At 61.7% G+C, this 23,412-nt stretch overlaps 6 protein-coding genes across 6 annotated transcripts; 5 read left to right on the top strand and 1 right to left on the bottom strand.

Annotated features, from left to right (window-relative positions):
* Nucleotides 1–270: 270 nt before the first annotated feature.
* On the bottom strand, nt 271–2,354 carry VTJ83DRAFT_3986 (uncharacterized protein; the record flags this gene model as incomplete). Its single annotated transcript, XM_071010424.1, has 3 exons — nt 271–1,698; nt 1,765–2,125; nt 2,194–2,354. The coding sequence occupies 3 exons, from the start codon at nt 2,352–2,354 to the stop codon at nt 271–273; spliced, it is 1,950 nt and encodes a 649-aa protein (XP_070867864.1).
* A 1,581-nt stretch (nt 2,355–3,935) lies between these two features.
* VTJ83DRAFT_3985 (uncharacterized protein) lies at nt 3,936–4,896 on the top strand (the record flags this gene model as incomplete). Its single annotated transcript, XM_071010423.1, has 4 exons — nt 3,936–4,263; nt 4,436–4,564; nt 4,646–4,764; nt 4,840–4,896. The coding sequence occupies 4 exons, from the start codon at nt 3,936–3,938 to the stop codon at nt 4,894–4,896; spliced, it is 633 nt and encodes a 210-aa protein (XP_070867863.1).
* Nucleotides 4,897–5,267: 371 nt separating this feature from the next.
* VTJ83DRAFT_3984 (uncharacterized protein) lies at nt 5,268–6,383 on the top strand (the record flags this gene model as incomplete). Its single annotated transcript, XM_071010422.1, has 1 exon — nt 5,268–6,383. The coding sequence occupies one exon, from the start codon at nt 5,268–5,270 to the stop codon at nt 6,381–6,383; it is 1,116 nt and encodes a 371-aa protein (XP_070867862.1).
* Nucleotides 6,384–9,927: 3,544 nt separating this feature from the next.
* On the top strand, nt 9,928–12,381 carry VTJ83DRAFT_3983 (uncharacterized protein; the record flags this gene model as incomplete). The annotated part of the gene is made up of 1 exon (XM_071010421.1): nt 9,928–12,381. One exon carries the CDS (start codon nt 9,928–9,930, stop codon nt 12,379–12,381), a length of 2,454 nt encoding a protein of 817 aa, XP_070867861.1.
* A 5,411-nt stretch (nt 12,382–17,792) lies between these two features.
* Nucleotides 17,793–20,815, top strand: VTJ83DRAFT_3982 (uncharacterized protein; the record flags this gene model as incomplete). Its single annotated transcript, XM_071010420.1, has 5 exons — nt 17,793–17,987; nt 18,077–18,143; nt 18,199–18,445; nt 18,502–18,845; nt 18,912–20,815. 5 exons carry the CDS (start codon nt 17,793–17,795, stop codon nt 20,813–20,815), a joined length of 2,757 nt encoding a protein of 918 aa, XP_070867860.1.
* Nucleotides 20,816–21,512: 697 nt separating this feature from the next.
* On the top strand, nt 21,513–22,943 carry VTJ83DRAFT_3981 (uncharacterized protein; the record flags this gene model as incomplete). Its single annotated transcript, XM_071010419.1, has 4 exons — nt 21,513–22,118; nt 22,226–22,273; nt 22,372–22,477; nt 22,609–22,943. 4 exons carry the CDS (start codon nt 21,513–21,515, stop codon nt 22,941–22,943), a joined length of 1,095 nt encoding a protein of 364 aa, XP_070867859.1.
* Between the last annotated feature and the right edge of the window lie 469 nt (nt 22,944–23,412).

Below are 23,412 nucleotides of genomic sequence, written 5' to 3'. Positions count from 1 at the left end.
CTCTGTAAGTTGCATGCGTGTATGTATGCGTGTATGCGTGTATGTGTGTGTGCGTGTGGATACATGGTAACTCAACCCCCCCCCCCTTGGAACCGAACCTGATCGCCGCCCAACAACCCAGCAAACCGAAGAAAAAAAGAACCACCACCCTACCGGTATGCTTACGCACACGCATACGCACACACACACACACTCATGCATTGTCTCTCGTTCTCGCATCCCACCGTCGATCATGAGAACCAGGAATCCATCAGCCGGCCAGCCCCCCCATCATGACGACCCTAGCGCGCCGTGATGCCTCGCGACGCCTTTCCCCTTGTCCTTGGCCCCGACGCCGTTCCCCTTCTTGGCATCCGACGCGAGCTCGTCGTCGTCCGACTCGTCGCTCTCGCCGCCCAAGCTGTAGCGCGGATCGTGGTGCCCCTCGGCGGGCGACCGCACCGTCAAGGAATCCAGCTGCGTCTCGTCAAAGTCGCCCGCCTCCACGTCCCGGCCGCCGCCGCGGCGCGCAAGCCTCCGGAAGCCCGAGCCCGAGAGATCGCCGCCGCCGCCGGGGCCGCCAGGGCCGCCGCCCGCCAGGCCGCGGTACCCGGCGCGCTTGCGGCGGTCGCGCCAGACAAAGTAGCCCCAGACGCCGGCGGCGACGATGACGACGAAGAGGACGATCTCGCCGGAGCGGCGGTAGGCCTCCCACTTGGCGGCGTCGAGCTTGGCCTTATCGGCGTCCTTGTCGGCGGTGCCGTTGCCGGCGGCGCCGCCGACGGTGGTCTCGGGCCCCTTCTCGCCGTCGAGGCGGCTGTCGTAGGGCTTGCCGCCGATGGAGCTGATGTCCACCTTCATGAAGCGGTCGAGCATGTCGCGGCTGCGGCGCGGGTGGTCAAAGGGCACCATGTGGCTGGCGTTGTAAAAGACGACGTAGGTCAGGTTGCGGGCCTCCTGCCAGAAGCCGGCCGGCTCGCCCTCAAAGGTCCACTCGCGGCGCGGCGCCCAGGTGCCGGGGGACAGCTCGAAGCCGCGGCCGCCGTTCCAGGCCAGGTTGCTGATGAGGGCCTCGGTGCCGAGGTGGTTGCAGATGAGGTCCTCGGCGCCCGAGAAGAGCAGGACGGGCACCTCGGCGAGGATGCCGGGCAGGAGGTCGACCGAGGGCTTGGACTTTGTGGGGCGGAAGTTGGCGCTGACCTGGCCGTCGCACTCGACCCAGCCCGTCACCTTGTTGGAGTTGACGTGCAGGGCCTCGACCACCTCCTTGCGGCGCAGGTACGGGGTGACGCGGCTGAGGTCGGGCGGCCAGTTCATGCCGCACGACGGGTACGTGTCGCGGAGGCGGATGTCGTACATGTTGTAGCACTCGATCTTGCCGTCCTTGCGGGTGGCCGTGTACTTGAGAAAGTCCTGCAGGATCCTTTCGCAGTCGTGGTTGTCGATGACGGAGGATCCGATGGCGAGCTGCTTCTGGCAGATGCGGAGCTGGACCTCGAGCTTGTTGGCCACGTCGCTGCCCTTTTGGATCAGGCCCTTTTGCAAGACGTACTGGAGGTACGACTCGTACTGCTCGGGCGGGGAGATCCAGCCGTTTCCGATCAGCAGGCCGGCCAGGTTCCACTTGGTGCGCGTGTCGGGGTCCTTGTTGCGGTCGAGGATGCGCCTCGCGATGTAGGGGATGTGCTGGCCGGCGTACGACTCTCCGGCCAGGTAGAGCTGCCAAGGACCCACGCGGGAGAGGGTTAGCAAGAGGGAAGAACAAGAACAAGAAGGAAAACTCACATCGTCATGCTCGTACTCGGGGAACAGGTTGTACCACTTTTCGAGGAAGATGACGAACTGGTTGGCCATGTCTTCAAGCTCTCGCACGTAGGCATTCGTGTCGACGTAGCTAAAGCCGGTGCCGACGGGGTTGTCGACGAACAGGACGTTGGCAAACTCGTTCCAGGCGCCGTCGTTGTAGACGAGGGTCTTGTCGTCCTTGAGGCGGAAGGGCCCGATCTCCATGAGGGCGCCGTCCTCGGAGCTGCACCCGGGCCCGCCGTTGAGCCAGATGACGGTGCGCTGCTTGTTGGCGATGTGCTTGTTTTGGAAGTGCCAGAAGAAGAGGTTGCCATTGTGCTCGGGGGTGACCTCGATGTGCCTGCGCGACGCACGTCGTCAGCGTTTGCCGGAAGCGACAAGACAGAAGGAAAGGAAGCGTCGCCGTACCCGGCATGCATCTTGACCAGCGGACCCTCTGGGGCGCCGGGGAGGGAGTGGACGAAGTAGTCGGCGGCCGCCTTGTCGGCGGCGACGGGAGCAACGGCCCACGAGAGGGAGAGGGAGAGGGCGGCGACCAGGGCGGACAGGCGCCGCCATGGTGTCGTCATCGACGACGACGACGACGAGAACGAAGCACGAGCCATGGCCGGCAGCAGCTCTTTTTCGTTGTTTGTTTTGGCGTGCCCCGTTTTTGTTGCGCGGCGGGTGCTGGACGCCAGACAACCCGACGGCGACAACAAAAAAGGAAGACCCGAGGGAAAAGGGAAAACGGAAAACGGGGTATGAAGAACTACCGGGAGTCCCCAATTCCACTCATCGAGGCGGTTGGGCCTGGGCGGAAGTTCGGATGCGGCGGACAAGGAGGGTGGGTTGGTGGAGGAGGAGAGTGTGCGAGGTTGGCGAACAAGACGAAAGGGATGCGCTTTGTCGATAACCGACGTTAGGTAGGTAGGTAGGTAGGTAGCTAGCTGTAGTCAGTAGGTAGTACGTTGCTGCTGCTTCCTGGATGGTTTGGGACAGATGTGTCCAAAGCCCCGACAGGGTGGACGGACAGGGTGGGCTTGCGAATGCAGCCGTCTTGGCACTGACTGACTAAACCCGAAACAAACAACTCAACTGGAATTCCCAAGCCGGGAGAAGGGGGGGGGGGGGGGGGGGGCCGGTTTATTGTTGTTTGGTTGGTGGGTTGGTTTCAGAACAGGAGGTGCTGCTAGGTCGGTATTAGTGGAGTGTATGTACCGCTGAAACCCCAATCTTCCATGGGCAGAAAGGCTGCCGCTGTTGGCTTGCTGCGTACCTACATACGCAGTGCAGTACCTTTGTTACCTACCTAGGTGGGTAGGTACAGGGTATAGGTGCAGTTCTAAGAGAACCTGAAGAGTCGAGGGTGGAAACGTGCTGGGAGATCACACCAACTGCTGTTTCGCTGCTATAACGACGCAGTACACAGTAATACCTGACCGTCCAGCTTTCCTGTCGGGACTGCGCGTTTCATGCTCGCCCTTCTGGGCCCCGGAGGGACCGCCCTTGTGGGCCCGGGGCTCGAGGCGATCCCCTCCCTTTCCGGAAACAGGCCTGAATAAGTCACAATTGGAACGGTTCGGGTTTTGTTGCAGGGCCGCGATCGGCTTCTGACGCTCCAGCGGCTGGCGCACGAATCATGTGAGCACCGTGGTATACGCAGTACCTTAAGTCGTCGTTGATGCGATGCATCTTTTCCACGCTGGAGAGAGGCGAGGTGCTCCGGACGGCCATCCAACGTCGGGTTTGGCCCAGGGTCTACCGGGCCTAGCCCACTTCCGTCCGCAAGGCACCTTGGCGTATACCATAGGTAGTGTGTACCTACCTACATTACACCGGAGTGCACAAACGCCAACATTGGCGTCCACGGTAGTTCACTGCTTGTAGCGTCCATGGCCCTGACGAACCAGGCAGGGTATTTACTACGCAGTATACAAGTCAGCACTCTACAAGCCAGGCCATGTGGTTTTCGGTGGGGCTCCGGCCGACTGCCGGCGCCGGGACGCCAAGACCCGACCGACGTCCTCTGGATTTCTCATTCAGCCCCGAAACCAGCCAAAAAAAAAAAAAACAAAAAAGGGCCCGTCACACATCACATCCGGTCTTTTGATTCCGGGGGCCAACACACACGCCCGAGTCCCCCAAAAGAACCCCGCGGCCCCTTCGCCATGGCTGCCAACGACGCGACCCCCAAGGCCTACATCGTCGAGCACCTCGACCCGGAGCTCGGCCCGTGGTCCGAGCTCGAGTACCTCGCCATCGCCCGCGAGTCGCAGGCCGCCGGCGCCGCCTTCTGCCTGTCGTCCCTGCCGGCCGGCTTCCGGGTCCCCGAGGCCCTGAGCGCCGTGCCGGCCTTCCGCGCCGAGAACCGCGGCGTCGAGGAGCTCTACGCCGCCGACAAGTCCCGCGTGTGCCTGCTGGACCCCTCGGCGGCCAAGGACTTGTCGCCCGAGGACGGTGACAAGTTTGATGCGTTTTTGTTTGGCGGCATTCTTGGTATGCTTCTTCTTCTTCTTTCTTCTTCTTCTTCTCGGAAAAATAACAAAGACATATCCTCCGTCCCTGCCTGGCTGCTTAGCTTGCCCCTTGCGTCTTTGCTCGTCTGCTTGCCCGCTGTGTTAGACCAGCTATCCCCCGCGTCCCTGGTTTTCTGACACATCCCGTCCAGGCGATGACCCCCCGCGGGACCGGACGTCGGAGCTGCGCAAGAAGGGCTTCGAAGGCCGGAGGCTGGGCCCCGTCCAAATGACCACCGACACGGCCGTCCGCGTCACCCGTTTGGTGGTTCAGGGAAAGAGTGAGTGTTTCCATGCGAGGCCTCGGCGAGGCCGCCTGTTCAGGTCGGATCCGAGGGTCCAGGGACTGACGTTCGGGCCAGCTCCCCTGCATGATATACCCTACGTCGACTTCCCAGAGCTCAAGTTCAACGAGCACGAGAGCACCGAGATGCCGTTCCGCTACGTCAAGGATGACGAAGGGAAGCCCATCATGCCCGAGGTGAGATTTCGAGCCGTGAACCCCGAACCACCCCCGGAAAGGTCTGTCTCTGAGGGTTTCGCTGACACGCCCTAGGGCATGGTGGAGTTGATCAGGAAAGACTCGGACAAGGCCATTGACGATTTGTTTTGAGGGCTTCCCGCCTGGGGTACATTGGCCTCACGGGAATCATGAGCTTGTTATGAATGGAAATCAGCTTCCATGTGCCCCCAAAGGTGTCATGCGGGGTATGAAGCGCCGCCCCTCCCCCCCCCCTCCTCTCTCTCTCCCTCCTCCCCCTCACCTTATCTTATCTCCTTACCTACCTACCTACCTACGCAGTACCTACCTAGGTGCCTATCTTAGACCCCGGACGGATTGCGCATCCGCTCCGTTGCCGTCGTGATCCGTGATACCCAGAATACAAAAAAGAAAACTCTTACGGCGTGTTGGCGAGAAGATCTCGTGCTTGTTGGCATCCACTGCGAGAGCCAAGATCTCTGGGTTCGCTCGGTGCTCTCATCATGGTCAAGACGCCTCCGCTCTTTGATATCCACCCGCCCCTGGTCAACTCGGCCTGTCCCTGGGCCACCACGCTCGAGGACCTCCGCCGGCTCTACGCCTGCCCCTCGACGGGGGCCGTAACGACGCGGACCTCGCTGATCCAAGGGTTTGGCCACGACCCAGACAAACACCAGTTCGTCTTTTTCGACGCAGCCCGCGCCGCGGCGGAGGACCCTGCCTCGGCCCCTCTCAACGCAAGCGTCAACTCGCTCGGCTACAGCCCCGTCCCCCTCGCCACCTACCTCGACTTCATCCAGACCCTCTCGGACGAAGCCCCGCCGTCGGCCGGACCCGCGCCCGCCGCCAAGGGTTTCATCGTGTCCGTCACCGGGTCTCCCGAGGACGTCGCGGCCAGCTACGCGCTGCTCGCCGCCGCCGCCCCGCGCCTCCGCTTCCCGCTGGCCATGGAAATCAACCTCAGCTGCCCCAACATCCCGGGCCGCCCGCCGCCCGCCTACGAGCGCGACGCCCTCGTGGCCTACCTCGCCCCGCTCCGGCGCGCCATCACCGAAGCCCATGCCGCCGCCGCCGCCGTCCCCATCCCCGTCGGCCTCAAGACCCCGCCGTACACGTACGCGACGCAGTTCCTCGCCCTGCTCGACGCTTTGGAAAGCGCGACCCAGGCCTCGGAGGGAGGGTCGTGCCCCGTGAGCTTCCTCACCGCGACCAACACCCTCGGGTCCTGCCTGCTCTTGTCGTCGTCGTCGTCGTTTTCCAATCCGTCGTCCGCAGACGCCCCGCCCTTCGTACCGGCTCCGGTCCTCCCTCACGACGGCCCCGAGGCGTCGTCGTCGTCGTCGTCGTCATCGTCCCTCGGAACGGGCGGCATGGCCGGGGCGCCGCTGCACCCGCTCGCGCTGGGGAACGTGGCGACGCTGCGGCGGCTGCTCGACGAACGGGCTCCGGCCCTGGGGCGCCGGGTGGCGGTCGTCGGCGTCGGCGGGGTGGCGGATGCGGCGGGATACCGAAGGATGCGCGCGGCCGGGGCGGACGTGGTGGGTTTGGCGACGGGGCTGGGGCTGCGAGGGGTGGATGTGTTCCGGGAGGTGGAGGCGGGGCTGGAGGGCAAGTGGTAAGATGCGCTCGCTGCGCATGTGTTCATACGTATCGTCTGTATGTACGTACGTACGTACGTACTGTACTGTGCCTACTCTCCGGGACCTTACCTGGCCTACTATAGTTGTCTTCAGAGGGAAGTTGAGGGGGCGGGTGGATGCGGAGGGATGTGGAGGGATGTGGGTTTGACGTAGCACCTGGCATGGTGTGTTTTTTTTTTCTGTCGGGCCCCTTGGTGGTGTGTCGCGGTGGTGGTGGTGGTGGTATGGATCGAACCCGCCACCTCGGCGAAAGTTGGTTGGTGGTAGCGGGTCGGAAAATATTGAGGTTGCTGTCGCTAGCGCCGTGCTTGCGTCATCAAGCAGCAGGGCTGTTCATGCCCCCATCACCACCGTCCAAAAAAAGGCAACGGGAGAATGGTTCGTCCCAAACCTGATGATAACCGGGTAGTAGCTGTTTCTTGGGGCATCACTCCCGGTTGGTGCTGCTACCCTCCCCGTCTGTCTCTCTTGGCGGTTGAATCCTTCTAGAAGTGAGCCCAGGCGGCATGGTTTGGCCTGCCATGGGCTCGTATCGAAGCTAGTCCCCGCCGTCTGGTCTTGGTGCTGTTGACGGACGCGGATGGGAAATTTCGGATCGCATTCAGGCTGAAAGCAGAGCGTGGTAATCGAGCGCCGGAATGCTCGCAGGGGGGGCGAGCTCGACAAAGTAAGAGAGAGAGAAAGAGAGAAAAACGGCCGGTGTGTAAGGCTACGTTTTCTAGACGGAAAGCGGCGGTCAACTGCGCCGGAAAAAAAAAAAAAAAAAAAAAAGAAGAACGGATTGGACGAGCGTTAGGGTGGTAGGTATGTGTGTGTGTATGTGTGAGTGAGTGAGAGAGAGAGAGAGACAGAGAGAGAGAATGTGTGTGCGTCTGTGTGAGAGAGCGTGTGTGTGTGAGTGTGTGGTGCGTAGGTGGGAGATATGTAGTAGTATGAGTGCGATTGTCTGGCGGGTGTTGGCTATTCGTACCAGAGATGGAAGATTCCAGGTCAAAAACACTTCCAGGTTAGGTCCTCCATCCCACCATGGCGACTGACCTGAATGCCGTGGCGTGGGGGGTGTGATGGGCTCTCCCTCCTTCAGCAACCTACCAACAACACGAACACATAATATGCCAATGGCAAAGGGCCAGCGGGCAGGCTCTTGAGACAGCAAGCCCTAATGCCGCGAAACGAAGTGCATGCGCTTGGCATGCCGGCATCCATCCCACGCACTCCGAGCCGATATTCAATGCCGTCAACGGCCCCCGTCGCCCTTGGGTCTCTTGGGGCCGAGCCGTGAGGTGGTGTGGTTTGTCACCGTCTTCACTTATTGGCGGACTTTGGCAGCCGAATTCTCCAGGTCCTGCCCGGAGAAATTGTGGAGATGTCCCGTCCAACCTCCAAGGGTTCCACACGGGTCGAGGCGGGGTCCCGCCTGTAGGTGGTTCGGTGGTGCTTCCCCTTCCATCTGCTGCCCCCCCTTCCAAAATGCAACGACCCGGCCTGGCCCGTCTCGTCGACGCGTGCGCCCTAGGCAACGACCTAGCTACCTAGTAACTACCTAGTTAGTGACCGCCTACTGCCCTGTGGACTGCCCAACCTGTATGTACCAGGATGTACAGTACCACCTGGCCCGTTTCCGTCGCTGGGCTCCCGCTAGCACCGAAACATCATCAACCTTGGAACCTTGCTGGGACACAGGCGCGTCAATCACAGCGCGAGCTTCGCTGGCCTGGGCCTCCACCACTTACCCGATTCGATGGACGACCATCCCGTCATTTGGGAGCACCTCGGGCCTGATGGAAACCCCCCCGGACTGTGCTCCGTCGGAACTGTAACTTCACTTCTGCAAAGTACCTACACAGTATGTGCGTACCTGGACCCGGGCCGGCTGGACTGCATCTCAAAGCCGATGGGGTTCGTGGTTCGCATCGTGGAGCGTGCCTGGCAAGACGTCCAGTCTCGTTGTGCTGCGTACCCTCCATCCCATGGTTGGTTCCTGGGAGACGCCAGACGGCACGCAGCGCAGTGCAGCACAGCGCAGAGCCGAGCCAGCCCAGCGCTGCTCAGCCCAGCATCAACATCAGCATCGATCGTGACCCGCTCTCGTTGCCTGCACCCAAGAGCAAGAGCGATATCGACAGCTCGGCTCGGCGCTGACGCTAGCTCCATTCCCTCGACGTCTCCCAGCGGCCCGTGGGTGTACTTAGGCGCGCGGCGGCCACCGGCGCACCGTCAACCTTGTTTTATGCGCACCCTCTGGGTCCGGTCGCATGCCGCCCGTCCCCGGCATCCCGGCGCCGACGCAAAGCTTCGTACCAAGTTCGGCCAAATTTCAAACAGGCCCGCTTGGCGCAACAACTACCACCAACCCACGCCCGCGCCATCTCGGCTCATCTACCAAGTCAAACAGCAGCATATGACGCACCGCACTCTCGCGTGCCTGACAACAGCCCTCCCTCCCTCCCTCCCTTCCTCCGTCCGGTACGACGTGCCTGACAGACAGTCAGCCCACGGTGATTCCCGGCATTTCCTGCTCTTACGACACGACCTGGCTTCCTTGTCCTGCTTCCTGAGGTGGGAGGATACCGCCGCGAGTCCGGGGTGCTCGTTCATGCATACAGCACACACATACATGCACACACACACTCTCTCTCTATCTCACACATACGCACATACGCCTGTTAACCTGTTATCGCCGCATCTGCACCCTCGCCTGTTGACCTGGCCCGCCGCTCCGTTTCGTCCCTCCTCCTTCTTTTTCCGGCCGCGTGTCCCCCGGCAGTTTTTGTGAGGCTCTGATGCCGGGATTATGCACCAATAGGCCTTACTGAAAGGCAACCTGGTCGCTGCTCCAGAATTGGCCGTCATAGCCGCTCTGAGAATCCCATCTCACCCTTCTAGGCCGCGTGTGCGCTTAATCTGCGGACACACGCACACACACACACACACACACACACACACACACACAGAGAGAGAGAGAGAGAGAGAGAGAGAGAGAGGGAGAGAGAGACAGAGACAGATACACACACACATACACACACACCCTGGCGCGCCTTTCGCTTTTCGGCAACACCACACAGCATCGGCTTGGGTCTCGGAGACGCCCGGACGTCATCCTGCGAACCTCCACGCTCGCCAAGCCCAGATAACGGCGGCAGAGAGGCCCTCGTCGCGGGGCGAAGCCCCCAAGGAAACGCTCGTCGTCTTTTCCTGGTCGCTCGCCCTCCGCGCTACAACCCCCTCACCCCGGATCCATCGCCGTGCCTGGCGGAGTCGCTGCGCCGAGTCCTGGCCTGGGCCGTCGGGACAGAAGGAAGCCAATGCGCACCTCGCTGCCCTGACTGACACCTTTCGCTTCTGTGTCCCCGGCCGAAGTTGAAGCGTCGCCCAGGGGGTGGGGAGCTGACAGCACCCACCATCGACCCTCTTCAGCCCCACGAAGACGCTCCCACCCAAGGCCAACGGCCGCCGCTACGTTGGTCCGAGCTGGTTACGATCCCGGTTGAGAAAGGAAGGAAGGGAAACAGGGAGAGGGGCCATGGCTGCGGTGCAGCAATTTGAGCCCGTGCCGCCGCCAGCGCCGGCGCGACCCCAGAGCCTCAACGGCAGCGCCTTTGCTCAAGACGCTGCCGGCATGAACGCCACGCCGCCCCCTCCGCAGGCGCCGCCGTTATGCAGCGAGCCACGGAGAGGGGACGACAGGGTCGTCGTCATCATGTACGGGCTCGGCCAGGAGGTCATCGTCGGCGTGTTTGCCGAAGTGCTCGGGAAGGCGTCGAGGATGAAGCGCCGCTTCGAAGACATCACCGAAGAGGATCGGGACTTTGTCGTGGGGCTCCCGACCGAGACGGCCAAAGACGACATCGCCACGCGGGACCGCGGCCTGGTCGTCTCGATCCACGCCCACTGCACGGGCCTGGGCATGCCGCCAGATATCTACCTCTCGGCCCAGTGCGACTACGAGTTTCTGTACACCGCGGCGCCCTTCTTCCGCCGGGATCTTGCCCGCTTCACGTCGCACGTCCTCGGGCAGATCTCGCGCCACCAGGCGCTCATCACCAAGCCGCGGACCTTTATGATCTCGACCACCTTCCCCGACGTGCGCGCCGCCCTGCCCAACATCGACATCCTGACCGTGGGCGCCGACGCCATCGAGATACGCGTCGACCTCCTCAAAGAACCCCTGCCCAACGGCTCCTACTCCGAGATACCCAGCCTCAGCTACGTCGGCGAGCAGGTGATGCTGCTGCGGCAACGGACCGAGCTGCCCATCATCTTCACCACGCGCTGCACCAAGGAAAACGGAAAGTTCCCCATGGACAACCCCGGCCTGTACTACGACTACCTCTACCGCGCCCTCCAGTGGGGCGTCGAGTACATCGACGTCGAGCTCTGGCTCCCCGAGAGCATCCGCAAGAAGCTGTACGAGCAGCGAGGCAACAGCCGCGTCTTTTCGGCCTTCCACGACTTCACCGGCACGTTCCGCTGGGTCTCGGAGGAGGCCGAGACCATCTACGTCGAATCCCAACGCCACTCCGACTGCTTCAAGATGATCACCGTCATTCGCGACCACAACGAGAACTTTGAGCTCGAGTACTTCCGGTCCAAGGTCCAGAGCAAGTACCCCAACTCCCTGCCCTTCTCGGCCGTCAACATGGGCGAGACGGGCCAGTTCTCGCGCCTGCTGAACAAGTTCTTCACGCCGACCACGCACCCCCTCCTTCCCACCATCGCGGCTCCCGGCCAGATGAGCGTCGCCGAGATGAACCAAGCCCTCGCCCTGCTGGGGCAGCTCCCCAAGAAGAACTTTTACGGCATCACGAGCCCGGCCATGCGCAGCGCCACCCCGCAGGCGCCCTTTTACGAAAAGTGCTTCAACGAGCTGGGCCTGCCTCACCAGTTCGCCGTCGTCGAGTGGCAGCCCAAGGGGTCCATCTGCCTCGGCACCTGGTGCAACCAAAAGAACTTTGGCGGCGCCTACTTCAACCCGGCCGTTTCCTACAGCCGCCTCGTCGCCCACAGCGGCTTCCTCTCGTCCCTCAACAACGGCGCCGGCCCGACCGTCAGCGAAGCCGCCCGCCTCATCGGGGTCGTCGACACCATCGTCGTCCGCCCCTGCGCACCCGCCGCGGCGGCGGCGGCGGCGTCCGCTCCGGCGTCCATCCCGTCCAGCCCTCCGCACCAGCGAAACGGCGACTCGTTCGGCGGCCTCGCGGGGGCCTCGGCGCAATCCGGGCTGCCGCCCAACACGACGCTCGTCCTCGACAACGCGTCGTGGAAGGGAATCCTGAGCACGCTCACCCGCGACCTCGCGCCGTCGGCGTACTTTGGGTGCGCCGCCGTCGTGCTCGCTGCCTCGGCCGAGGATGCCGCCAGCGTCCTGTTCGCCCTCAAGGCCCTCAAGGTCGGCAAGGTGTACACGGTCGGCTTCAAGACGCCGCCGGCCATCGGCAAGGACCTCATCATCGAGCCCTTCACCAGCCTCGAGAGCATCCGCCGCGCGCAGACCGTTAGCAGCAGCAGCAGCGGCGGCGGCGGCGGCGGCGGCGGTGGCTCCGGGGCCGACGGCTCCCACGGCGGCGCCGACGTCAGCACGGGCGCGCCGTTCTTGGTGGTGAGCGCCCTGGGGCCGGAAAAGACCACGCTCGTCTGCATGCTCGTGCGGCTGTTTGGGTCTCGCTCGACGGGCGGGACGGGGCCGGAAAGCGCCTTGGTCAACAACAGCGGCGGCAACAACCACAACCACAACCACAACAACAACCGGTCGACGCGGCGCGTGTTTCTCGACCTCGCGGACCGGTCCGGGCTGGGCTCCTCGATCAAGGGCGGCGCGTCGGGCGACCCGGCCCGGGTGGCCGAGCAGTGCGGGTTCGCCGCCTACGGCGCCGCCGACGTCGCGGCGTTCACGACGGTCGAGACGCTCCGCCTGCTGGTCGGGCAGAACGTGCCGTACAGCTTTGTGAGGCTGGCGAGCGGGAGGACGTTGTTTTGAGGCGATGCGGGAGGGACGGCCCGGCCTCCCGAGGAGGCGCGAGACAAAACATATATGCATAAAAAATGCGAGGAAGCCTGGAACGGATCGAGGCCAGGGTTCGGCGGACTTCCTATGGAGCATGGCGTCGGGTCGGGTCCGGTCCTGCTCGGCGGCTCGGATAGGTATCGTCACCGAACTTCACCCGCTACCATGGGCGACAACGGCGGATTTCCACTGTGAGAGGGTCGGTTGTCGAGAGATCCGCGGCCCCGTCCCGTCCAGGTCCCGCTCTACACCTTGTTCGGGAATGTCCACGGGTCGGTTCTATTGCCGGAGGAATGGGGGTTGTTTTTTTTTTTCCCCAACGCTAGTGAATCATCACTATCACGGCAACGACGTTAATGATAACAAGGACAACGGAAAGACCTGTCGTTGATCAGGCAGCCATGGATCGGTGGGATAGGATATAAAAAGAGCGGAAAAGGCGGCGGTGCGCAGCGAGAGGCGAGAACCTGAAGCCGAGGGACGAACAATGATTCTGCTGGACCATACTTGTGGGCTGCCATTCAACCATCAGGGCTTCTAGGACGCCTTTCCGTCCATTTCCCTCTTGCTCTCTTACTTTCTTTCTGGCCGATTTGGTTTTTTTTTTTTTTCTTTTTCATTTTGTTCTTTTTTTCTTCACAGCCGAGAATGTTGGAAGGCGAGGGTATGTCTGGGGTCATCTGCTATTTGACTAGTTTTCTTTTCCTTCCCCCCCCTTTTTTTTTTCTCTGTTTCTCCTTTCGTCTGTCTTCATTATTGCATGCACGGGAATGAGAAACGATACACAGCACCGGGAGGGACATTGGTTCATTGGGCTTTTCTTTCAATGTTTTGTCTGGGAAGAGGAATCGAACAGCTACCCATGGGAGAAAAGCGTGGGTGAGATAGAGAGAGGAGAGAGCGCGAAGGCGAGAGAGAAAGGCAAGTAGAGAGGGCAAGGACTGGAGTTTGGAGGGGTTGTGAGATGAGTGAGCATCCAAGCACAATGAGAAATGGATAACTATTACCTGACTGCCTTACCTAAGCGCCTTACCTTACAAGGTAGCCCGCATTACTCTAACATAGGTAGGTAGTAGTTACCCGCCTCAAACCCGTATCAGAGTGCAATAATCCCTGGTGCTTGCTGGGCTCGTTCAGTCTGTGGAGCTTGGCCGAGGGCCCAAGGGAGATCCTCCTCGTGGATGGCTGAACATGGGAGAACATGGGACCGGAAGAAGGCCTACCTCGAGGCTTTCTCTGCTTGCCGGACCCCCCCTCCCCCGGGGCCTCATGGCTAGATGGTGCTTGGCAGATGACGGCTTGACGTTGGACCTCGCTCCGGCTTCCGCGGCCCAGAAGAGATGCGCAGCTAGCATCTCCGAGCGGGATATGCCGCGTACAAGGCACGGCCGGAGGAGGCCCTGGCATATCCAGCAGGATTCTCGCACCCCGCTGTCTTGGGCAGGGCGGTGCGAGGTCCCACGGAGAGCCTCGTTGATGTGCGTTCCAGAGGAGTTACCAAGGACGTAGGTGACGAGAAGTCCACTCAGGAGGAGAAGGAGGAGGGGGCGGAGAAGGAGGCCGAGGGGCGGGGCGGGGAGAGGCAGAGAGAGGGCTTTTATCTGCAGGCCCTCCACGCGGACGCGCTTCTGGTCTCGGCTTGCCTCTGACGGGTCCCGGCGAGGCTTGTCTCCGGGCTCGGGAGGGTCGGGAGGATACGGCATGCTTGACGTCGGGGTCATTTCCTCAGGGCGAGATAGGATACAAGCTCCAACTTAGCGTTTGCCAAGGTTGCATGCTCGGTAGTAGTACACAGTAGACAGAGCTTGATGTTGCAGCCATCCCCCATCCCACATGCCCCATCGGGGTCTCCTTCCGCCCACCCGGGGTGATGATGGCTTGGGAATGCGCTCGCTGGCCGTGATGGTATATTTTACTGAACGCGCACAGAAACTCCTGCTCTGCCATGCCGCCTCTACCCCTGGGATCGCCGGGTTGATCGAGCAACGGGGAGGAAGATGAGCCTCGACAAACTTTGGTCGCCGAGGTGGAAATTCCTTCCTGGGGATGATGACGAAAGATGAAACAAAACCAAGGGTGACAGGGCCTTCCGCCGCGGGAAACATGTGCAGCCCGGCTCGGCTCATGGGTCTGATATCTCTGGCACAGCGACTACACAGTACTTCGCCGGTTCGCATCGCTCGAGACGCGCAAAGCCGGCCATCCATCCATAAGAGTGTCGACTTGGAAGGGCGCCATGGGTGCGGTTCTGTCAATCCATCGTCTCGGTTTCAACGTCAAGACCCGAGTACGAGGTCGGTATGTTCCGGTCCCTCACCGAGAGAGCTGGAGGCTGGAGAGGACCATGGCCTGCCGGAGATGAACCCGATGAGCCGGCTCCCGGTGCGGCTCCCATGCAAGTCGGGATCGAGCCCCCCTCCCCCCAGCAGCAAAGCTTCGGTCCGATAGCGTTTGGCGGGGCGGCCTCCACACAAAAACCGTGGAGACATGTTTGGGGAAGAAGCTTGCCCTGGGTAGGCTAGCCGTGCTAGTTAGTTCGTGTATGTATGTACATATTACAGAGAGGTCCAGCCATGAGCTTCTCAGCGCCAACGCAAACGTCCGGCATTTGAACCCTGGGACGGCGGACCCATCCGTTGCCTAGGTCGCCGTTGTTTCCACCCTGCGCCGCTGCGGTGGCGCATGTTGTAAGGCTGGTGCTTTCCACATGGAAGCAATAACTATAAAGCTACGTGTTGGCTTTGCGCCGCCGCACTGCTCTCTGGCGCAGAGCTGTTGATGTCGGGGGATTTTGTGAACCCGAACGAATCGGTCAGTCCCCTACGGTTTCTTTCGTGTCCGGAGTTGGTGGCTTGTTTTGACGGGCTCGCTGCCCCCGAGGTGACTAGCGCGGAATTGGCCAAAGCAGCCAGGGTTCATCCGGGGCGCACAGCGTGTCTTGTTGGCAGGATCCATGGATCGCAGATGCCAGGGATGATCTGCTGCTGAGAATTCGGCTCCTGGTAGTCCGAGATTTGCGGGGTGCGCACCTCTGGTTGCATCAGGGCACCGAAGCGAGGAGCATGGACCGCCAAAGCCGGCCGCAACGGGCGCTGATGTCTCAACAGCATGATGGACGGATGGTTCCCGAAGGTCGTCGATGCCGTCGCATTTTTCTTTCGCCATGGCCTTGACCAGCAACCCCCGGTGCCGCTAGGTCCAGGCCCGGTAGCAAAACCAGAAGCAAGCATAAGGGTGGCTTTGGAGGGGGGGCGGGCTCTCAGTCACACCACAGAGAAGGTCATGTCATGGAGCATACTACGCAGCACATATGTACATGGCCTTGGCGTTCTAAGGCATCGAAGATTTCCCAATTGGGGCCTGGACCGGAACTTGTCCGTCAACCACCAGCCGGGATATCGACCCGTCGTGAGCCCCCCTCCTCCTCCCCCGGCTTGTTATTGGAGCGGGAGTTTGCGTATAGTGCTCGCTCGCTCAGACTGCATGTCGACTGCTGGCGGCGAAGAGACAGGATGATATTCCTTTTCCAAGCCTCTCCATATTGGCGCGGGGCGTCCAGATTCCAGGTTTTGGTGTATGTTGTTTTGTGACCCTCAAAGGCCCTCTGCCTGCCTGTGGATGACCGAGGGTGGGGCAAAGCGAACCGACCTGCCCTCGTTTATGCATCGCCCGCCTTCCAAAGGCCGAGGCCTGGGTGGCGTTGCCTTGGAGCGTCGTCTCGCCTCGAGGCTTGTGAAATCTGGGGAAGAGGCAGGTCTTGGACGGGAAGGGCTTCCTGGTGCCAACGGCCATGCACAGCCATGCCAAGCTGGAAGCGTTTCGTCGAGCCAGATGAACGACCTACCGGCCCGTGAGTAGCTAATATGGGGAGGGAGGGAGAGAGAGAGAGAGAGAGAGGGAGAGAGAGAGGGAGATGGACGCTGGGGTCGGGGGCCTTTCCAAGCGCGTTTGATCTGTCTGATCCATCTGAACCATGGCTCCTGCTTCCGGGGGGGCAAAAGGGGCTCAGGGCCTGAAATGGAATCAGAGGCAGCAGCAGCAGGCTCTCCTCTGCCCGTCCTGGCCTTCCTTTTCCTGCCGGACAGGCCTGTTGTTGCAGGTCCCTGCCGTTGAACCTTCTTCAACGTCCATCCGCTGCAGCGGCCCCGCTGTGGTGCACAGTCACCTCCACAAAACCCCACACTTTTTTTCATCCCAGGACATCAACCGTCCAGTCCCCGTCCCTGCGCTGGAACCCACCCATCCCGGTCGTTCAACGGTTCCCGGGATTGCATCCGCCATCTGCCGCGGGCTTATACTCGGTACCTTGCCGCTCAGGAACCACAGAGTGTCGACAGCATGGGCGGATTGCGGCCCATGGCCCTTGCTTCTCCGCAACGCTTTCGCTCTTAGGGCCACCATCGCACGCCGTCCACTCCGCCTTGTCTGCGTCCCGTCCTCTGCATTGCTGCTGTCTTTCACCTCGCGCACCCTCACCGACCCGTCACCGTCCTTTGCATCTTCAACATGGCTTGGCACGGCCCCCTGTGGTCTTCAACTGCCCAGAACTGAGAAGCCGATCATTCTCGCGCCCTGCCCCGCCGGTCGCGACAACCGCTTGGTCTCTAGAAAACGCTTGCAACCCTTTGGCTTCTCGGCTTCCCGCCCTGGCTTTCAGCGGCCTGGTGAGAGGTACGGTACCGATTGCGCGTGGACATACATTCTATTCCTTTGCTTCTCTTCGACCATAAACCGCCCGGTCTGGCGTAGGCGGAAGGAAAGGAAGGGGGTTGATTGCGTCTGCCCGGACGCTGTGCGCGAATTGCCCCCAAAAGGGCCCTGGGTCCCATTCTCGTTCCATCTCGGATACGCCACGGAGCGAAACCGCCTTCTGTCTTCGGTGTCTTCTGCCTCGTCTTCTCCAACACGGCTGAGACTGGCCATTGTTCGCCCCGTGCACCAGCAACGGCCGCAAAAGGCGTCTTGGCCGAGCCGGACCCGGACGTGGCCGTCGGGCCCGTGTCTTTGCAAGAATCCGGCCTGCCCACAGACGTTAATCCGTTCTTCTCTCAGGTCGCCCACGGGTCGGAGAAAAGACAAAGTTCTTGAGCTCTTCCACCGGTGACAGCCCAGGAGACGGCCAGAATTTCTTCCTCGGCTCGGCATTTTGCGTATCCGCCGCGGTCGACAATTGTATCATAGGCGAAGAAGAGACCCGGCTTCCGGCTCGTCGATTCGCTGCTGCTTCCCTTTCTCGGTTGTTGGCGAAGACCCCCAGCACCCTACGCGGCTGGAACCGACACACCCCAGGCGCCATGCTTCGAAACGAAGGGTGACAGCGGCCGCCACAGCTTTGCAAGCAAGGAAGACCGCCAGCGGCGAGAGCCTTTGAACTCGGGGATACAATGGCTCAGCGACTGGGCCCTCCGCCACCCCCACCACCCCCCTCGGTGCCTCCGGTGCCTCCGGTTCCTCCGGTTCCTCCGGTTCCTCCGGCGCCCATGCCTCGGGGACAGGTCAGCATCGAGCGCCTCCCGACGCGACGGCTGAGCAACGAGCCCAGAGAGTCGATGAACTGCAAGTCATGTCGGAAGCGCAAGGTGTGTGCGTGGATGCCGCCTCGCCGTCTCGCGGACGAGCCCCGGGTTGTTGCTCGCCGTTGTGCCTCGCGCTGACGACATGCCTCTAGATCAAGTGCAATCGCCTCCGTCCCGCGTGCGAAGCATGCCAAATCTTCCAATGCCCGTGCATATACGGTACGCCGGCCCGGTCGCTTCTTTTCCTCCGCCCGCATGTGCTGACAGAGGTCAGACGCCGTTCCGAAAAAGAGAGGCCCCAAGACGGACGTCCTGGAAGCCCTGCTAAAGCGCGTTGATGGGTTGGAAGCACGCCTCAAGGGGCAAAAAGCCGAGTCGGGGCCTTCCGGGTCCCAGACCGCCGCGGGAAAGGCCACCGAAGCCCCCTCGGCCGTCCAATCCACGTCCAACGCGCTGGCCGGTGTGCGCGCGGAAATCGGCCGGGAGCTTCTGGAGGCACGAGTATTTCCTCCTGCAGATAGGTGGGCATCGTTCATCCTTCTCGTTGCGCCTTCCGGATGGGTCTGACCGGACGCAGCGATCAACCGCCTGAGGTCCGCCCCGAAGTCCTGCTTGATATCTACTTTTCCCGGTTTCACGACAAGCCCTTTCACATTTTCGACGAGTCTTCCTTGCGGCAACGGCTCCAGCTGCACCAGGTGCCCAACTACCTGGTATGCGCCATCTGTGCCGTCGCTGCACGCTATGCCCAGCATCCAGGAGGCTTTCAGGCCGCCGTCAAGCTCAGCGAGGAGCACGCCGCCATGGCGCGAAAGGAGCTCGACACGGATGAGCCATCGGTGGACGCCCTGCAGGCTCTCTTGCTCCTCGTGACGGCTTTTACGGCTTCGGGGAAGGGCAAGAAGGCATATATGCTGCTGAGTATGTTATCCTCCGGTTCCAGCGCGGAGAAAAGGTTCTAGGAAGCAAGGCTGACCACGCTCGCAGCAAATGCCGTGGGAATGGCCATGGCGCTCGAGTTGCACCGGGAGCTGGACGTCAACGCGCGCGTAACGTCGATCGAACGTGAAACCCGTCGTCGGCTCTTCTGGACGTGCTACCTGCTGGACCGTTTCCTCGCCTGCGGCTCAAAACGGCCCTGCTTGATTTCGGACCGCGCCATCCTCCTGCGATTGCCGTGCTGGTATCCGAACCCAGCCTCGCTGCCTTTGGAGGGCGACTTCTTTCAGAGCTACACGAACCTGCAGCACCTGCAAGGAGGGGGCAGGAAGTCCCAAGGGAGCAGCGCCATGCTCATTGACATCTGTCGGATCCTCGGCACGACGAACCAGTACCTGGCGGCCGGCGGCGTCAAGGGCGACTCTCACTTTCCCTGGCACTCTCTCTCGAACCTCTCCAAGATCCGCCAGGACCTCGATGTTTGGGCGTCGGGGACCGAGGACCTCCTCTCAAGCGTCGATGCCCTGTTTGGCCGTTCCGACTCGACCACGCTGGTCCTCGCCAAGCTCATATACCATCTTATCCACTGCCTCATCTACCGCCCGTTCCTCCCCATCGACCTCGCCGAGCTGGCGGGTTCTGGCCAGCACCAGTCATGGCAGATCGAGGCTACCAACCTCTGCTTTCTGCACGCCAACGCCATCGCAGAGCTGGTGGATCTCGGCCGGCAGACGCCGTCGGTGGAGTGGCCTGCCTTTGTTGGCTACTGCATCGCCACGGCCGGCACCGTCCACATTCACGGCGCCCATTACAGCCGGCTCGGCGCCGCGGGGGATATGAACGTCTTCAGCTCATCGGATGACTTTTTGTCGCGGGAGATGCAGCTCTTGAGCGAGCTGCGGTACGCGTGGGCCAGCGTGCAGCACCAGAGGGAGACGCTGCAGAGCATCTACAATGCGCACTCGGAGCTCGTCAAGAGCCTCACCCAGAGCCCCATGCGTTACTCCCCCGTCTTCACGCTGGAGGACTTCTTTGACCGGTATTCCAACATTGGCGGCCCAGGAGGGCAGAGCTTTAGCTTCGACTCGGCCAACCTGTGTCTTGCCGATGTGGTGGTGGACCTGGCGGCAGCGGACGCCAACCCGGGACGGCCGAGCATGCTCGCACCGCGAGCCAATCCCTTGGACACCGGCCCTCCTCGACCGAGTCTCAAGCGCAAGAATACGGCGCCATCCGGGCGGCCCAGGCCGTTGCTGTCGCTCAACAGCATGAACCTGCCTCCAGCCCCGTCGCTTTCTACGCCGACGTCGACAACGCGCCCCGTTTTCTCCCCGGGACCGCTGCATCCTCAGCCATCGCCAGGCATGATCCAAACGCCAACGTCTCTCGCCTCGCCCCACGACCGTCTCCAGCAGGCCCGACGCATGAGCATGCCTCACGGCTCCGCAGCGGGTGGGGGAGGAGGTGACGGCATCCCCGGGTTCCCGCTCAGCAACGGAGCCAGCAACCCGCCGAGCGACCTCGCCCACGGGTTCCCAGGAATGAGCAACAACTCGTTTGGCGACTCGTACGTCTACTCCCAACAATTGCCGAACCCGCCGCAGCCAGAGCAGCCTCCACCCCCGCCGCTGCCCCCGCCGCCGCCGGGCGTCGGCAGCGGTGGGCCGCAGAGCTTTAGCTCCATGTACAGCGCAATGCCGACGAATGCCTTTTCGGCTCCCGCGGCGTGGCATGGGAGCAACGGGCCGAACGACGCCGGCGGCAACGGGGCGAGCGGCGTCGGGTCAACGCCCAAAGATACGAGCCCGGGCGACAGCGCGGCGACGACCGGAACCGGGGATGAAAAGGACCCGTTCCTCAGCTTGCTGGAGCAGCTGGCGGAACGGAACGAGCCTTTTATGGGAGCCGGGAACGAGTTGGACTTTTTTTTGAATGGAGCGCCGAGCTCATGAGTGGTATGGGCGCGGTCGGCCCTCTTCCGGGGTTGGCCTTACAAATTCAAGATGGAGGGTACAAGGTGATATCGTCCGAGTGTCGTGGCATGATGGTTCTTGATGGGAACTTTTTGGACATTGTAACGAGACGTATATATAGGTATGTGTGCTGTACTTAATTATAGCAAGCAGGCTTGGTAGCCAGGATACCCCGGTGACGGATCGGGTTTTGGCAGAGTCGCGTTGGGGCGGTGGTGAGAAGAGCGCCCCAGAGAGAGAGCCTCTCTCTTTCATGAGTCCTGTCCTGTACACTTTGTATTTTTTTCTTTTCCCAGATGCCGGTGATATGACGTTGTTTGAGGAATTTAATCTCAGATTCATGGAACGTCCCGCAGCCTTTCCTCGAAGGGCCGGAGGATGTAATAGCTATTATATCGTTTCGCCCTGATGGATGTCGAGATGGAGATGGCGGGTCCATTTGCCACCTTGAACCCTAACCCTTCTACTATGTCTCTGGTGGGAAATCTTCGCGATGCAACCCCTCAACACCATCCGACCCCTCCATGAGATGGATGGTTGTGAGCGCGGCGAGCCATTGGACGTTGTATACCCAGCAGCACCGTGCGGCACGGGGAAAACCATAACCAGCAAAGGAACCGACTTACAACACCCAACCCCAGATCTTTCAAGGAGGCATCCCGCCACGCCGTCGAAAATGGCGCCCCTTCAAGACGTTTACACCCTCCCCGCCGCGGCCGACATGCACGTGCACCTGCGCAACGCCCCGGGCGGCGCCATCGCGAGGCTGGTGACGCCCACCATCCGCCAGGGCGGCGTCGACACGGTGTTTGTCATGCCCAACCTGGCGCCCAAGCCCGTCACATCGGTGGACGAGGCGGTGGCGTACAAGCAGGCGCTGCTCGAGATCGAGCCCGGCGTCGAGTACCTCATGAGCCTGTACCTGCACGAGAGCGTGACGGCGGACGAGATCCGGCGGGCCAAGCAGGCGGGCGTGTTTGGCGTCAAGGCCTACCCGCGCGGCGCCACCACCAACTCGCAGTGGGGCGTCGTCTCGTTCGAGCCCTTCCACGACGTGCTCGCGGCCATGGAGGAGGAGGGCGTCGTGCTGAACCTGCACGGCGAGGTCCCCAGCAACGCCGCCGAGGGCGTCACCGTCATGAACGGCGAGGCCCGCTTCCTCCCCGTCCTGCGCGAGCTCGCGGCCAAGTACCCCAAGCTCAAGATCGTGCTGGAGCACTGCACCACGGCGGACGCGGTGGAGGCGGTCCGGGAGCTCGGGGAGAACGTCGTCGGCACCATTGTGAGTTTTCCCGGCCGCAACGAAACGGAGGGGGGGAAGAAAGCGAGGGAGCCGAAGCTCTGCTGCCTGCGCGGGCCGCTTGTTGCTGACGGGTTGGATGTCTGTAGACGGCTCATCACCTGTCGTTGCTGGTGGACGACTGGTCTGCCAACGTGGTGCGTCAACCTTGTTCCGCTCTTCTCCGTGGCCCCGTTGCTATTCTGCGAGTCGAGCATGCGTGTTCAACCTAACGTCGGGGGGAAAACAACAACAGCACCACTACTGCAAGCCCTCGGCCAAGACGCCCGAGGACCGCCGCGCCCTGCTCAACGCCGTTGTCACGAGCAACGGCAAGTTCTTCCTCGGCACCGACAGCGCCCGTACGTCTTTTCTTTTTTTTTTTTTTCCCTATTTTCTTGACTTTTTGTTTTGTTTTTTTTTTTTGTTCCCCTGCCTCCTCCGTGACAACGTTCCGCCTGACACGTTACCGACCCAACCCTCCCCTCCGCAGCCCACGACATCAAGTCCAAGAAGCCCGGCAAGGGCAACCACGCCGCCGGCGTCTTCACCCAGCCGCACGCCCTCGGCTACGTCCTGACGGCGCTCGAGGAGGGCATCCTCCGCGGCGACCTCCCCGCCGAGGCCGCCACCGAGGCCGCCCTGGCGGGCTTCCTGTCGGGCTACGGCCGGCGCTTCTACGGCCTGCCCGCCGCGGCGCGGCAGGTCCGCCTGACGCGCGGCGCGGCGCGCATCGCCGAGGCGCTGCGGTACGAGGGCGACGAGGGCAGCGTCGAGATTGTGCCCTTCCGCGCCGGCGAGGAGACGTGGGGCGTCGAGTGGTTGTGATTGGGATGGGCCGGGAAGTGTGAGAAGGGGAGGAAAAGGGAACCCCTCGCCGCCCCCATCCACCCGCCCAAAAAAGGGGGGGGGATATGTCAAAGTCAAAGGCCGACATGGCATTGCAAAGAAAAAAAAAAAAAAAAGAAAAGAAATGCTTGGGTGTAGATTAGACAGGAGTCCGGGAATACCACGCAGAAAAACATGACTGAGCCGTGAGGTTTCAGAACGTCCTTCCGCCAGCGAAGGGACAGGGTCAAGTTTCTTTTCGTACGCTGATGGAGTCAAGAGGCCCGTTCAGAGAAAAAAAAAAACAAAGAGGGTTGTTGCTTCGTTATGTACCAAGATGGTATCGTGAGCTCGCTTCGTGGACTATCATGCCTCGTCACCCAGCACCTATGAAACGGTACGCCAGTTTCCTCCAGCATCCCGTGGAAACCCCTATCAACCCGTAAAACAAACACCTTGCGTCACGCCC

The sequence above is a fragment of the Remersonia thermophila genome, chromosome 3, assembly GCF_042764415.1.
Source record: "Remersonia thermophila strain ATCC 22073 chromosome 3, whole genome shotgun sequence".
NCBI classification, from domain to species: Eukaryota; Fungi; Ascomycota; class Sordariomycetes; order Sordariales; family Chaetomiaceae; genus Remersonia; species Remersonia thermophila.
Note: the sequence above shows the minus strand (reverse complement) of the source record. Positions and strands in the feature narration are given on the sequence as shown.